A 14,858-nucleotide genomic window follows, 5' to 3' on the forward strand; every position below is an offset into this window, starting at 1 on the left:
GTGTGTGTGTGTGTGTCTCTGTCTGTCTGTCTGTCTGTCTGTCTGAGAGAGAGATTCAATTAATCGATTAACCATTAACAGAAAATGAATCTCCCAAACCATTAATGACCAAACAATTGTTTTAAGTAATTGATTCAAGAAAAAATGTCAAAAGTGACATTCTTGTGTAAAAGATTAAATAAGAAAATCAACTGATAAGACAACAAAGTCATTCTGAATGGGATCTCTGAACAAGACACATGAGCTGAAATGTTATTCAGGTGAACAGCCTCAACAACAACCCCATGCGTGCTGTCTTTGTACAGTGGGAATTTTGACTTTGTCACTGCTCCCACTGTTCTTTTCTTTTCATACAATGCATCTTTCCATGATGATAATGAGAATGGAGGTGGTCCTGTTGTTAGCCTATTAAAAAGTCCTCCGTGGTTCTGGGCAGCCACTAATAACCCCACCAGGGATTACTGTACAGCAGGCTGGAGGGACAGCAGGGCACCAGTTTGGGCCTCAGCTTGCTGTCATCTGACAGAGGCAACCCAGTAGACCTCCATTCTCTCCCAGTCTTACAGGGGCCACCACGCCAACTCTCTAGCGTAGCGGGGAAGGCTCCCACTTGGGATTCGAAGTGGCTCAGCTGTCCCTTTCCTATCCTCACCTCCCCCAGTGCCCCCCCCCCCCCTACACCCAAGCCAAATAAAGCCTCTCAGCGACTTCTGTTTTCCTAATCTGTGAACTCTGACAGAGGCGCCCACGCTTGAAAGAGAGACAACTCAACATGGGATGATTTCCCAGTGACAGGGAGAAGCTGAAAAAACGTTACTAAACCACGGGACCACCCTGTCATCTCTCTGTTCCTGTCTTTCTCTCTCTCTGCCTGTCTTTCCGCCTCTCTTTGTCGCTATCGCTACTCCTCCCCCACCTTTAAAGGATAGGAAATGTAATCTCATTTCCCTTCCTTTTTTTCCCTCCATTATCTACCTCCTCTAATTGGGCTGTTGCTGTTTGATTAAAACCATTTAATACATTCCTATGGCCAAATTGCCTGAGTAGTCAGTGCAGTGAGACATAACTTCTTCTTATGATGCAGGGGGGCTTTTACTCTAAAAGCGCCATATTTTTTTAATCCATTCACACACTATGCCTGTAATACTAATGGGCAAATTATTTTAACACTGCGGTAGCTTGGCTACTGGGGATTGTAGCACGTCGGCTCAAGTACATTTTCCTTGCCATTTATCTACAGAGAAATTTAATTAATATTTTATAATTTATACTGTTTATTGATCCCCAGTGGGGAAATTACAATTTGCACTCTGTTACGTTAGAAATCACTATACCCGGGCCTGAAATACACACACACGCACACACACACACAAAATGGAGAAGTGTCAGAGTAAGTGGGCTAGCAGTGCTGGACCAGCGCCCTGATCGGTTGGGGGGGGCTGTGCTTTGCTCAAGAGCACCTTGGCAGTGTCCAGGAGGTGAACTGGCATCTCTTCTGCTACTAATCCCCCCTCTATACGTTTGGTCTGTACCGGGAAGCCAACTCCCTACGGACCGAGCTACTGCCAGCCCAAATGTTGCAGTAATGTATTGTGATATATTGCACTCCCAGCAGCCATTCACTTGGAAGTGGCTTCTACAGGAACAGTGTGTCTTTTAACATAATATATGAGAGCAGGTTTGTGTGCTACTTTAAAGGGACAATCTGTGATCTGAATGTAGACACAAGGGTACCAAAATCCAAAATCAGATTGGAGGCTGTGATCACTCCTAGAGTTTCTTTTAATACATAGATTACCGCTAAATTTATGAGAGGAATAGTTTGACATTTGGCTTAAACACTTTCGTGCTGAGAGTTAAATAAGAAGATTGATGCCACTCATGTATGTACGCTAACCATGAAACTACAGCCAGCAGCACTTCAGTGTGGAATTCATTGTCTTCTTCAGAAAGACAGAGACATGGGCCTGCAGCTGTTGCTACTTCAACCACATTCAATAGGAGACAATATCTGCCCCCACTGAAGGGAAATTGCGGCTTGTTAAACACACTTTCAATGCGAAAGCAAAGAATTTTCTTGCTGAAACAATATAGACTACGATTTTAATAAAGACCAGCTTTTTTTGCCAAAGCAATGTTGCTGGAGTGTCTCATAGAAGCGGTAACACTTGCTGTGAGGCTAGCATCTATTTCAGAGGGCGTACAGAGTGGAATTAAACAGCCTTGTCACTGTTCTCTCTCTGTTTAACCTACACACTCATCTGCCAGACGCGCCTGACAGCACCAGACCCTGGAAGAATCTCCCAGCAGGCCGGCAGCATGCGGACCGCACCATATTTAGTCATCCAAAGTCCCGACACAGACCAATGCAGTCCACCTTAATCTGTCTCTGCTCTCTGTTTCTCTCTCCATTTCTCCCCCTCTCATTTTTTATGTCCTTCCCTCCTAACTCCCTCCCTCCATCTCTGTCACTTTCCCTCTCTCTCCTACTGCTTCCATTCATATCTGTCCTCGCTTGCCCTCCCTCGAGTTGCTTCTGCTTTATAACTGTTGTGCCGCTCACTGTTCCTCTCCCCATTGTGTGTCCTTCTTTCTCTTCTTATCTGCTGAAACTCTTTTTTTTCCTTGTTTATTAAGTCTGTCAAGTATTTTCTTGCCTGTTTTTTGTTTTACTTTTCCAACTTCCTCTCACTCCCTCAACAACATGCATATCAAATACTATGTCTAAATAACTCCCTCTGGACATCTTTTCCCTCTTTCCCTCACCTATCATAATTTCATATTTCCTTCCTCCTGCTCCTCTCCTCCGGATGCTAATGAGTTGCTAATTCTATCAGTCTCTCCATGCCCTCCCCAGTGGGTGGCGGGCCCGCCAGCTTTACCACGGCCAGCCTTTTGATGGAGTGCTTTGGCTGATGAACTCCCGCCTGCGTGCCCACTTTAACCTCCTCGTCCTCAGACACACGTCATTGATCAATGTCCCTATCTGTCCTGGCAAGACCCCAGAACAGAAGACTCTTACTCCAATCAGTTATGAGCAGGCCCATTCCCTGCAATCCATTTTTCATATGTTCAATATTGAATTAGCAAGGGATTTTATTTAGAATGTTTTAATGCTCAGCAGGTCTTCAAATTCTTTCGGAGAGGCGATGCAGGGCTCGGTGGGCCGGGAGTTATACACTTATCTTTTGATCCCAAGTATAATTCAAAATGAAGTTTAAAAAAAAGCCAGAAAAGACATTTTAAATAACTTGCCTACCTGTTTCTAAGATTGACATAAGAAGCAGTTGTACCTCCGCGTTTTGGCATTTTGTTCCTCACTGTCTTTTCTGCTTGGTGCAATTCCCTCACACTATAAACAGAATCTGTGCTTGAGAAGAGGCCAAATGGCTGGGTCTAAGCACTTGAGCACAGAAGAGTGGTCCTATTTACCAGGCCACTGGTCCCTTTTTTTGAGGGTTGCTAGCTTTGGACCCCTCACATAAGAAAAGAACGAAACTTTTGTTTTTCTGACTCCCCTTTAAATCTGTCTGTCTGCCTTCCCCGCTTGACTGAAGTGGATACAGAGGCGGCCTTTTGTTCTACCAAGATGAAGAGGGATGCTGTAGTAAAAGAGGGAGAGTGAGGGTAAAAGGAGGTGGGTGTGATTCATTGTAATTTAATAAATACCTCGCAAAGAGGGTTGGGGTGCCTTCTCAACCCCTCAGCTCTCTATTTTGAAATGGGGTTCTTCTGGATTTGACACCCAGGGAAGTAAAAAGGGGATTAAGGAAGGAAAAGCCTTGCGCTATATACATCTCTTTCTCTGTCTTTTTCTTTGCCCCACAGCTTCCTCCCCCCTCAATCTTTCTCTCTTTGGGACCGAGAGGCCCCTGGTCTAGCTGTGAGCGTATGAATGATGTCATCCAGGTACCTATCTTGACCCAGAGATTTAAAGAAGGCTTGAATGGAGAATCATAGTCTCAGCTCTTCTAATGGAAAGTATAATCCTCCAATAGCTCTCACTTTTGGAGAATTGTCAGGTTCAATGAATGAACATAATGCTGCCTTCTCTAGGGTCAGCACTGTGTAACAAATAGTGTTCCAACGGTTGATTTCCAGTCAAATACCGGCAAAAAAATCAGTAAGTGCTCAAGAGCCGTGTCTTCATGTATAAAATGGTTCCCTTTTTTTCAGGACACACTCTTAAAGCAGTGGTTTGACCACCGGGGTCACACATGGTCCACCGCTTTGCAGCATCACCAGAGATTATAGGGTGACTTCTGCCATGCTGCTTAAGCATGACCAGAAGGCTTGGCCAGTTTTGACCTGAATGGAAGTACTGAATGAGAAGAATTCAAATTCAGGATGCAGTCACTTGCAGCCACTAATGTCTCTCTGAATGGTCACATCCTTTCTCCTTTGGCCACCCGTCTAACTGTCTTATCCTTTGGCAGGCTTTTAGTCAATGAAAACATTCACTTGTAATTGTACAGTTAAAAGATGATTTAATTTCTCATACGCGAAGATAACTTTGTTTTGAAGACGCACAGACTTGTTTTTTTATACAGTAGAATTAGATCAGTGTCACTTTCTATGTTACATCCTATTATGGTCAAAGTATGTCTGACATTGACCTTTGTGTTTGTTTCTCTCTCTTACAGGAAGGGCTCGGGCCAGCCTGAAGTGAAGGGTCACTGAGCTCAGTCACTCTCCTTCCATTAACTCACAATTATACAGACATAGAAGAAAAGTCACATACAGACACATCTGCACGACGACACACACACACACGCACACACCCACAGACTCTTGGGTACACAAGACTCCTACATGCATAAACTCAGACACACACACGCAGGCCCTCTGAGCAGGATGAGGGAACCCTGGAGGTGCTTGCTGGGCCTGTGCCTCCTGGCATGCTCAGCCTCCACCCACAATGCCGCCAATCCCTTCGCAGGGCAGCAGACCCCTCCAGACCCTTGCTATGACGACACAGGCGCAGCCCGCCGCTGTATCCCCGAGTTTATTAACGCTGCCTTCGGCAAGGAGGTGATGGTGTCCAGTGTCTGTGGCCGGCCTCCGTCCCGTTCCTGTAGCGTGGTGGAGCGTGGCGACGATCGGCCTTCTGTGCGCTCGTGCCAAATCTGTGATGCAGCCGACCCTCGCCGTGCCCACCCTGCTTCCTACCTCACTGACCTCAACTCAGCCCACAACCTCACCTGCTGGCAGTCAGAGAATCTGAACACTTCACCGCACAACGTGACTCTCACCCTCTCACTAGGTAAAAAGTTTGAGATCACCTATGTCAGCTTGCAGTTCTGTTCCCCCCGACCCGAGTCCCTGGCCATATACAAGAGCATGGACTATGGCAAGACCTGGATGCCCTACCAGTTTTACTCCTCACAGTGCCGGCGTATGTACAATCGGCCCAACAAAGCGACCATTACCAAGCAGAACGAACAGGAGGCGCTATGCACAGATGGCCACACTGACCTCTACCCGCTGTCTGGAGGTCTCATTGCTTTCAGCACTCTGGATGGACGGCCCTCCGGCAAAGACTTTGACAACAGCCCTGTCCTTCAGGACTGGGTGACTGTCACTGACATCCGCGTGGTCTTCAGCCGGCCCCAGCTACCCCGGGAGCTGGGACTAGGGGCTGGAAGCAACAGCGGAGGGAGGGATGACGACCCCATGGCGGTGACATCAGCGCTGCCAACTTATTTCTATGCAGTGGGAGACTTTCAGGTGGGCGGGAGGTGTAAATGCAACGGGCACGGCTCACGCTGTCTAAAAGACAAGGAAGGCAAACTGGTGTGTGACTGCAAGCACAACACAGAGGGACCTGAATGTGACCGCTGCAAGCCCTTTCACTATGACCGACCGTGGCAGAGGGCCAATGCCCGCGAGGCCAATGAGTGTCTGCGTAAGTCTTGCCTTCTATCTGTCATTCTTTAAGTGCTTTTTGGATGTTTCAGTTAATCTGCTGTGGAACAAACAATACAGACCATTTCCGAGAATGTACATTTAGCACAACAGATTTTCTGCGAGGATACCTAACATGATGGCTTTATAACTTTTACATGTTTTATGTTAAAACAAATCATAGAACTTAGAAGATGAATACAGTTTATTCTTGTGGATCAAACCCCAGTCGTTTTACATAAATTCACCAGCTTTTTAATGTGTTAAAACCCGCTCTTTCTTTAGCTGTACAATTCTTAGTTCAAGTAGTGCAGGGGTGGCCAATAAATTTCCCAAGGGGCCACATGAGAAACGGGGACTGTTGCGAAGGGCCGTGCGCAATAAGCTAAACTCTGCTGCTCTTCTGCTCTATATTAATTGTATCTCTTTATAAAAAGCAGTACATTTTAAGGCCTTTGATAAGGTGCAACTGATAATGGCACAGATTTTATGATTAGGATATGAAAAATGTGAAGCAGACATAGTACAAAATGCAATTATGTCACTATTTTATCAACATCCACGAATGCAATAGTGACCAAAATGTTGCCATTTTTTAAAGAACATCATTCAATTAACTTAAAGTGGTATTACTATTTCGTTTGTAGACTAACTACAGAATTAGCTTAGAACATAAAAAAGTGAAGCAGACATAGTACAAAATGGCAACATTATGTCACTATTTTGCATTTCATGTGCAAATAGACCCTTGCAGTTTGGTCTTTAGTTCATTCACTAGTACAGTCACATCAACAGCAAATGCAAGATCAGCCATCCAGTTTACATCTCAAAGCGTTGGAATGTCTTTGCCATTCATATCACAAAACTCTCAAATCGCTGCTCTCAGGTCCCGTACTCTTTTAAGTAGCTTGCCCAGGCTGAGCCACCTGACAGCTGTGTGGTAGTTTATGTCACCATGTTCAGTTTCATGCTCCGCCAAAAGTGACACAAACTCTCTGATTTAATGCACTGACTTACACAACACCTGATACAATGCAAAAATACCAATTTCAGTTCTGAGTTCACTTTAGTCATTTTATCTTCCAACATTTTCCTCCTGTCAGATTTGGACAACCATTGGTTGTAACACATGCCAGTTTGTTCTATTTAAGTCGCATTTTATTTCCCTCACTGAACAGATCACTCGCCGTCGTCGTCCCTATCATTGACCACATTGCTACCAGATCCTCCGTGATCTCAAAGTCTTTAATTTATTTAGTTACTGCCAACACAGCCGTTTGTCCAGAGCTCAGGAAAGAAGTTTGAAATTGTCTGCTTTACCCGCAATGTCCTTAATCCTTCTCGTTACGGTTTACCTGGAAAGCGGCACGTTCTCAAACGCCTCTTTTTTTCTCTGGGCATATTAGTGCAGCAGAGTCCACCAAACACTCTTTAATAAATGTTCCTTCAGAAAATGGCTTAAATGGCCGTAAATAAATACTTAGTCCCTTTTTGGTTAAAAACTCTGCGCTCTGTATTGACATTTTGTTTTTTCCCTTGAGCTGACTTTTTTTTTTATACAACAACTCCTTTGTGTCCATGCTAAGGTCTCGTGAGCTCAGTTTGCTCTTTGACACATTGCAGTTGTTCTTCTACCTATTTTTAATTGCAACTTCCAACCAGAAAAGAAGAAGCTACATACATTAGCACAAAAAAAGCCACAACAAAAAACAGTCTCCTTCAAAATAAAAGCAATGCAGTTGTATTCCATGCGCGATGTACATTTATTTACGTTTGATTGCTAACTTCCCGATGACCTCACGCTGGCCTTTTAGGGCCGCCCAGAGGGCCGGATGTGGCCCAGGGGCCGTACAATACCCAGGTCTGAAGTAGTGTCTGAAAGTATGGGCATTTTTTAAAATACAGGTTGTTTATATCTTTGTTGGATAGAGTCATGACCTTCTCACCACCCACTCTGAGGAAATGACAGCAATGTAAAATCAGGCCAACAAATTTAATTTATACACGTACACACAGGGAAAGAGAGAGGGAGGCAGAAAGGAGAGATTTAACTATGCTGACCTGTGTTTGACTGTTACAGTGGTAATTAAGAGTGTTGCCAGAACACACCGGATGGGTTTGTGTTTGTACAGGTGAGGAGTTCTGGTGGCACATAGTGGTCAAGCTTGCAACTTTGGCTACGTCTTTCAAAACACGAGGCCCATCCTTTTCCTTGCATTTCCCAGCAGGCCCTTCTATTTACCCATTCCTCTACAGGCATACTCTTAACAAAAATCATTTTTTCTGGACTTGTCTATGAGAAAAAACTCTTTTTCACAAGCAAGTCTAAACAGTGGATGACAACAGCTCGACTCATTGGCACAGCGCTACAGCTAAGTCATCCAAGAATGTAATTTGGCAGTGTTTGCCTTTACCTCAAGACATGCTCTGTAACAGTCATTCAGATGTGCTCTGAAAGCTCGCCAAGTAAAACTATAGCAATTTCTGTGGCAATTTTTGTTAATGTTAATGGATTACCTTTGTATTGGATTAGGCTTTTATGTGATATTTAGCGCACATATTAATTTCATGGTTGTACAAAAGGTTTTAGACACATGCTACGTTATCCATGTGTTTTCAGCAGGAATGCGTTCTCTAATATGTGGATATTTCTTTGGTGGTAACTTTTTACAGCATTTCTGTTAGTGTAAATAGACATAGGTGGAACCTAATTCAAGTCAATTTTGCTTGTCATAAAAATGTGTTAGGGTAGGAAAATAAAACCATATGAGCAACCACTGTCCCCATTTTAACCTTTCCCTATAATGAAATAAAATTACAGCCGGCGAGAAAAAAAAACAGGAGCAGAACATTGAAAAACAGTGTATATTTTTCTTGCATGTTATAATTGCCCAGTGAGCTGGCCTGAGATCATACTTAGCATTATACAGTGCCAGATCTGTTTAAAGGGGACAGAGAGTGACAGAGCCAGAGGAGTGAAGCCATTTTAACATTGGATGGGCCAACGGAGCCCACGTTCCCTCACTCTGTACGCTGAAATCTCCTTTGCCAACTCTACCTTACTTCGGCTTGTCGTCTATCCTTGACACCCACACATACTCAGCTCTCAGATATAAGCACACACTCAAACACACCTAGCCTCTTCTACAGTGCAATAATATCCTGTATATCCCTCAGGGTTTTCTCGCTTATACTTTTGCACACACCCTCTTTTAAATGTCCCGTTTCCGAAATGTTACGCCCGCTTCTTCTCAGCGGGATTGATATGTCACTTCCATCCACAATTTCTGGACTACACAGCCCGGCTGCACTGGCCAACTCTGATGACCTAATCCCAGTGTTGATACAGGGCAGTTAAAGCCTATTGCTAGTTACACGCGATACCTGATCACACATCCGGACACGCCAAAACGTCAGTCCCAGTCGTCCCAATTTTGCGTCCAAAAGCCTCTTTATAGCCTATTCCGGTAGAACTGCTTCCAACATATCCTCATAGTAGCAAGAGAGCCTTTTAAAAAGCCTCTCTAGTGCGTATTAAAACCCATTCTTAAAATGCATCTGCCCCTTGTTGATTTCTTCACTTGCTTTTATTTCTGACGTGGTGCAGAAAAGGCAGCGGGCTGCAGTGGGAGCCACTGTGGCAGCGAGGTGTAAGTATTTAGCCTTTGGCGAGTGTGTAAGAGTGGCAAGTTACCGAGCCAAGGAGTCCCTTAGGTGTCACCAGAGCCTTCATGAGGCCCAGTTGGTGTTTGGGTTGGAGGTAGGGTCTGAGTGGGCCGGGGTGAGGTCATGATCTTTTGCAGGGTGGTGACAAGGTTAAGCTCAGAGTGGGCAGATGTAGAGCAGAATCAATTGTTTTTTCACACCCTAGCTCTAACTCTGTCAGTCGTTGAGAAATGATGTGCGTGGTAGCCAATTTCATCACTTTAAACACTATTGTTAAGTTGGTTTTCAAGATGGTGCAAGGTTTAGCTCTCACGGGTAGTAGTCTTAACTTAAATCTTTACCTGGCACGACAAGAACTTTGTCTCTAACGGGCTGGTTTGATTGTTTGCCAGTCTTACTAAATGTTTGACAGGCACTGCACCAAGATTACTGTCTGCGCTCTTGGCGAGCTCACATAACGTCTCCAGGCACAAGCCATGCACACACACGCCCCATCTGCCGCCTCCCTCGCTATGAATCCTGCCTTGAGACATGGGTTTACAAATCCCTGCTCTAGTAGTCAGAGAGGGCAGCCTCGTAAAGAAGTGTGTCTGTTTGTATTGAGGGAGACATGATGGAAATAGCTGTGATTTATCTGCCCGGAGTAAGCCACAGAATGGAATAAGGAAACAGATGCATAAGAGCTATTTGGTTACTGGTTGTGATGGAGTATTGGCTTTTCTGCTGGCATGGTCGATGCCGTAATGTAAATACTTTATGTTGACTTAAACATATGAGACGGTGTATCATTCCATAATAGAGTCTGCCAAAGTCACTGTATAGGATGAAGAGGCCTCTTGTGGAGTCAACGACAATGTGACATCCTGAGTAGATGATAATTTATGGCGGTGTAGGAGCTCTCTACTCTTGGCTGCTTCTGCAGCCATCTTGGCCCCGTTTGGCAGCAGCACCAAGTTGTTCTATTCTCCAGCTCTTCCTTTTTCTTGTTTTGGACTCAGCTTGCAGGAAGTCCAGAGTACTGCTCTGGGACGCTTCGAGCCCAGGGCCAGACACCATCCATCCCTAATGGACCAGGCAAGCCAGGTCTGCTCCCAGTGTTGCGCCAGGCACACTGGTATGCATTCATAGTGTTAAATACAGAGGTCATGTGAAGGCTGTTTGGACTGATTTGCCAGAAATGCAGGTGAGCTGTGGTTGGGAGCAGAGCTGGGTGTTCCTGCTCCGCTGCAGCGTCTGTGTGTGTCGTTGAATATTTTTAATAGTAAGTTTTGACATATTGAGTCCAGTGGGGAATGAGTGATATGGTATTCTGTTTTTGCACAAGACGAGGCATTTCCTTTCAAATTAAATCAATCAACCAAATGAGCATTCACTGTACGGTCATTATACACCAGTCCATGTCAACACCTGAAGGAAATTCCCACAAATTAGTTATTACCTCTAAAGAAAAGTTTTACCAGTTACATAAAAGATGGTATTACTGTAGATCATGTCTGCCAGACTAAGGAATGAGCAACTTTATTAAAATGTGAATTTTACGGCAGAGGAAGGAGAAGCAGAAGTGTCAAACCTCGTGATGAGCCCACGCTCAAACCTTTTTGTGGGGCTTGTGGTTTATGGTGGACTCAGCCTCTTATTTTTTTGGGAACTATTAGCTGGAATTAGCGGGGAATTTGACAGATGGGTTTCTTAGGGAGAGCAGTGTGGATCCAGCAGGTGTGTGTGTGTGTGTGTGTGTGTGTGTGTGTGTGTGTGTGTGTGGGTGGGTGTGTGTGTGTGTGTGTGTGTGTGTGTGTGTGTGTGTGGAAGAGGCCAGCCAGGAACAGGGCTCAGAATAAGCCCTCAGATATGCATAGAGCTGTGGAAACTTTGAAGACCACAGAAGCACAAACTCATTTTTGTTTCCCTCCCCGACAAGGGGCAGATGGTTTTTTGATGCCGATTAGAATTTCAAAATAGGCCCCCATCCTTTCACACCATTTTCCCCTCCACATCTCCTAGGGAGGGCAAGCAGAGGTCAGGCTCGTGTTCTAGTCACAGAGCAGATTCGTCAAGACACTTTTTAGGCCTGGTGATTTGAGAAATGACCTCATTCTTAAATTTAAACACACGGCACATGAAACCATGGCACAGTTTGTGAGTTTGCATGATTTGGATAACAAGAACAACCCCACATTTTCATACTTCCTCAATCCTGCCACGGAAAGGTGTAGGATTTGTGTTATTTTGTTCTTGCAAAACATTGTTGTTTGGTCTAACCTTGCTTCAAATTTCCACATTGAACCATGAGAATCCAGCACACAGCAGCCTAAAAATGTCAACCATGGTCAGCTGAAATTTAGCTGTCTGTCCCTAGAGGGCAACATGATATGAATTTCAGTGAGATGCCGATTATAGACGGGTAAGGATGAAAAAAGCCAGCGCGGCGTTGATATTACTTCATGTATGTGCCATGTTCCTGCTTTCCCTAATTGACTTAAAGGCCCTCCCCCCTCCGCCGCCTGTCGCTAGAGGCTAACAAGGAACCGACACTTCAATTACTTACAGCGCAACACACAAATGAGCAAGAGAGGTTTTTGTGTGTGTTGGGGGGGGGGGTGATTTTGAAAAAAGAAACCTCCTGTGCTTTCAAATAATTACAGAGCCGAGGAATGTTGTTCTAAAATCAACAGCTCTATGAAATGATGCCTCTGGGGTGGTTAGCGTGAGACGCAGGGGCGACGGCACAGCGAGGCTAACAAACTGAGGTGTGTGTGTGTGTGTGTGTGTCTGTGTGTGTGTGTGTGTGTGTGAGAGAGAAGCAAGAGTGTCTAATTTATCCGGCTGAGGCACCGCCGTTTGTTCGGTTTGTACTGTGGCGTTGCTCTTTGCTTTTATTCCCTCTGTCACTATTGCAACTTTGGTCCTCGGCCAACCCACAAGCAATTGATGCTGTTCTGGTTCTATGGAGCCACCCATAAAGGCTCTCCGGCAAGTCAGGAACATCGTAAAACAAATGTTAAGGACAGCAAAGTGTCAAATAACAACGTTAATGTCAGCCGGGTTAAAATGTTGGATCCTTAATTTTTTTTTTGTGCGTGTGCACTCCTTGCATTTGTGCATGTGTGAGGGCCACATTGAATGTAGCAGTGCGATGTGACGTGCATTTCATCCCTGTGCCAAAGCAAACTGGGGGAACTGCAGTGTGTGCCCACCCTGCTCTCAGGCCCCCATTGCCTCTTCCCCACAGATGGTAGCAATCACCTCCTGAGGTGCCCGTCACCGCCGGCACTCTCTTCCTCTTTCTCCTTGTGTAACTGACTCTTCAAAGATTAACTCTGCCTGGATGTTTTCCTGTCTGCTACCTCTTCTTTTATTTCATATATATTTCTCTATTTGCTGAAATCAACCTTTTGTTTTGGTAACAGTTTGCCTCTTTTTGTTATGTTGTTGCAGGCCTCGGTGCTCTTTTGCCTGTGAAAATATGTTTTTTGGCTGCCAGCCGGTGTTGCTGGTGGCAGCAAGATTCGGAGGCTGTTAAGAGAAAATGCATGTCTGTTTTTTATTGAGTGTGCAATAGTCGCTCAGCTCCCTTTAACTGTGGTTTTGTCTGACTGTGGCTCACAGAGTCGCTCGCTGTCACTGTGTTTGAATTCATGTGACTTTACCGTATGTGTACATTAATGCATATTGTATAGATGTCGTCATTGTTACTGCACAATGGCTGGAGTAATATAACAGAGAGCTTTGACTGAAAAATACTAATCTACTGATCTGGGACGACTTAAAGCAGCACTTCACTGTTTTTTAGAGATGAAGATTAGTTTCCTTGTCAAGAAAGTACTGCTCAGGTAGTGAAAACAGTAATGCCCTATGTGGCTCTGAAAAAAGACCCTGATTATGTCATTAAAGGCATTTAAAAGGCAAAGGATGGCCCAACAAAAAGTGCTATTTAGTTGCGTTAGGGGAATTGTAGGATCCGATGTTTTTGGAGCACATTAGGGTATTGAAAAAAAGGGTATCTCAGCTCCTGCAACATCATTTTTTAACATAAATCTGAGGAAAATAATAAAAAGAAACCACAACGAGCTGCCAGAACAGCTTCAGTGGTCCTTGTAATAGTATCTCCAAGTCCCCGAAACTCTGTTAGAGGGTTGAACACGATGCTTTTTAAAGATATTCCCTCATCTGGTGTTTTGATGATGGTGGTGAAGAGTTCTGTCTAATATGCTGGGTCAAAATCTCTCATAGGTGTTCATTAAGATATGTTTACTGCGGATAGCATAGCACAGGATTCATGTTGTTTTCACACTCACCAAACCATTCAGCTGGATGAAACCTAAGATAAAAAATAAATTAAAAATCCCCTTAAAACTGAAGGTAATCTCATTTCAAATTGAAATCTACACGGTGGTTGTTGCTGTAGAGCCCAACTTGTTATATTAATATATTCTTCTTCAACTTAACACTAGATTTTACTCAATTCTGGGTTCGTCCATCATCAACCCAGGACTCTTTTGCATTCTGTACAGTAATATACTGTACAAGCCTGCGTCACAAACTGGTCAGAGAAAAATATGAGGTTGTCCCTCAGCAATTCTACTGTCATCTCTGGCCTCAGTTGTGAATCTACACAGTAGGTTCCATCTGTCACTTTCTATTTCTAAACCAGCCCTAGCATCGCATCCATCCCCCAGAACGGACCTCATGATTGTATTGCCAAGAGTCATTGCAAAAGTACATCTGTTTTTACCTTGTTTTTACTGATTTGCCATTATAATTTGATTGCACAGTCGTCTGCTTCGGCCCGTGCGCTCAGGACTGCAGGATGTTGCCTGTGGAGAAAAAAAAAAGCAACCGAGACGGACAGAGAGTGAAGGCATAGACGGGACACAGATAACAATGTTTAGATGGGGGAAGTGAAGTGGACCAGAGAGAGGGAACAGAGCTAAGGACTTAACTCTCCACTGACACCAGGCCCCCCAACATGGCAACCCTCCAGCCTAATCTCGTTAAAATCTTCCCCTGCCTGATGCCATCCAGAGACAGAAAGGGGAGATGGAGGAAGGGATGGACAAGAGAAAGGGTTGGGGAAGGCAACACCCAAAAGGAGGGAGAGGCAACCAGTGAGGGTATTTGAGATGGGGTCTTATGAAAGCAAGAGGAGAGAGGGAGGGAGGCTTAGGGGAGGGATAGGAGAGGAATTAAGGGGACTCTCAGTTCAAAAAGGCTCCCAAGAGCCGGCTCTTAAGCCCACGGCGTGAGGCTAACCGCAGAAACCAGTAAAGGGAGGGGGGGGGGGTGTCAAA

At 44.7% G+C, this 14,858-nt stretch overlaps 1 protein-coding gene across 2 annotated transcripts in view; it reads left to right on the forward strand.

Annotated features, from left to right (window-relative positions):
- Positions 1-14,858, forward strand: part of ntn2 (netrin 2) — a 46,362-nt gene that overhangs the window by 9,455 nt on the left and 22,049 nt on the right. For both annotated transcript variants that reach the window (XM_032503084.1, XM_032503083.1), the window contains exon 2: positions 4,644-5,905. In XM_032503084.1, the coding sequence (XP_032358975.1) occupies positions 4,813-5,905 (1,093 nt within the window). In that variant the 5' untranslated portion in view covers positions 4,644-4,812. The remainder of the gene's footprint in view (positions 1-4,643; positions 5,906-14,858) is intronic.

Source organism: Etheostoma spectabile, chromosome 21, assembly GCF_008692095.1.
Source record: "Etheostoma spectabile isolate EspeVRDwgs_2016 chromosome 21, UIUC_Espe_1.0, whole genome shotgun sequence".
Taxonomy (NCBI): domain Eukaryota; kingdom Metazoa; phylum Chordata; class Actinopteri; order Perciformes; family Percidae; genus Etheostoma; species Etheostoma spectabile.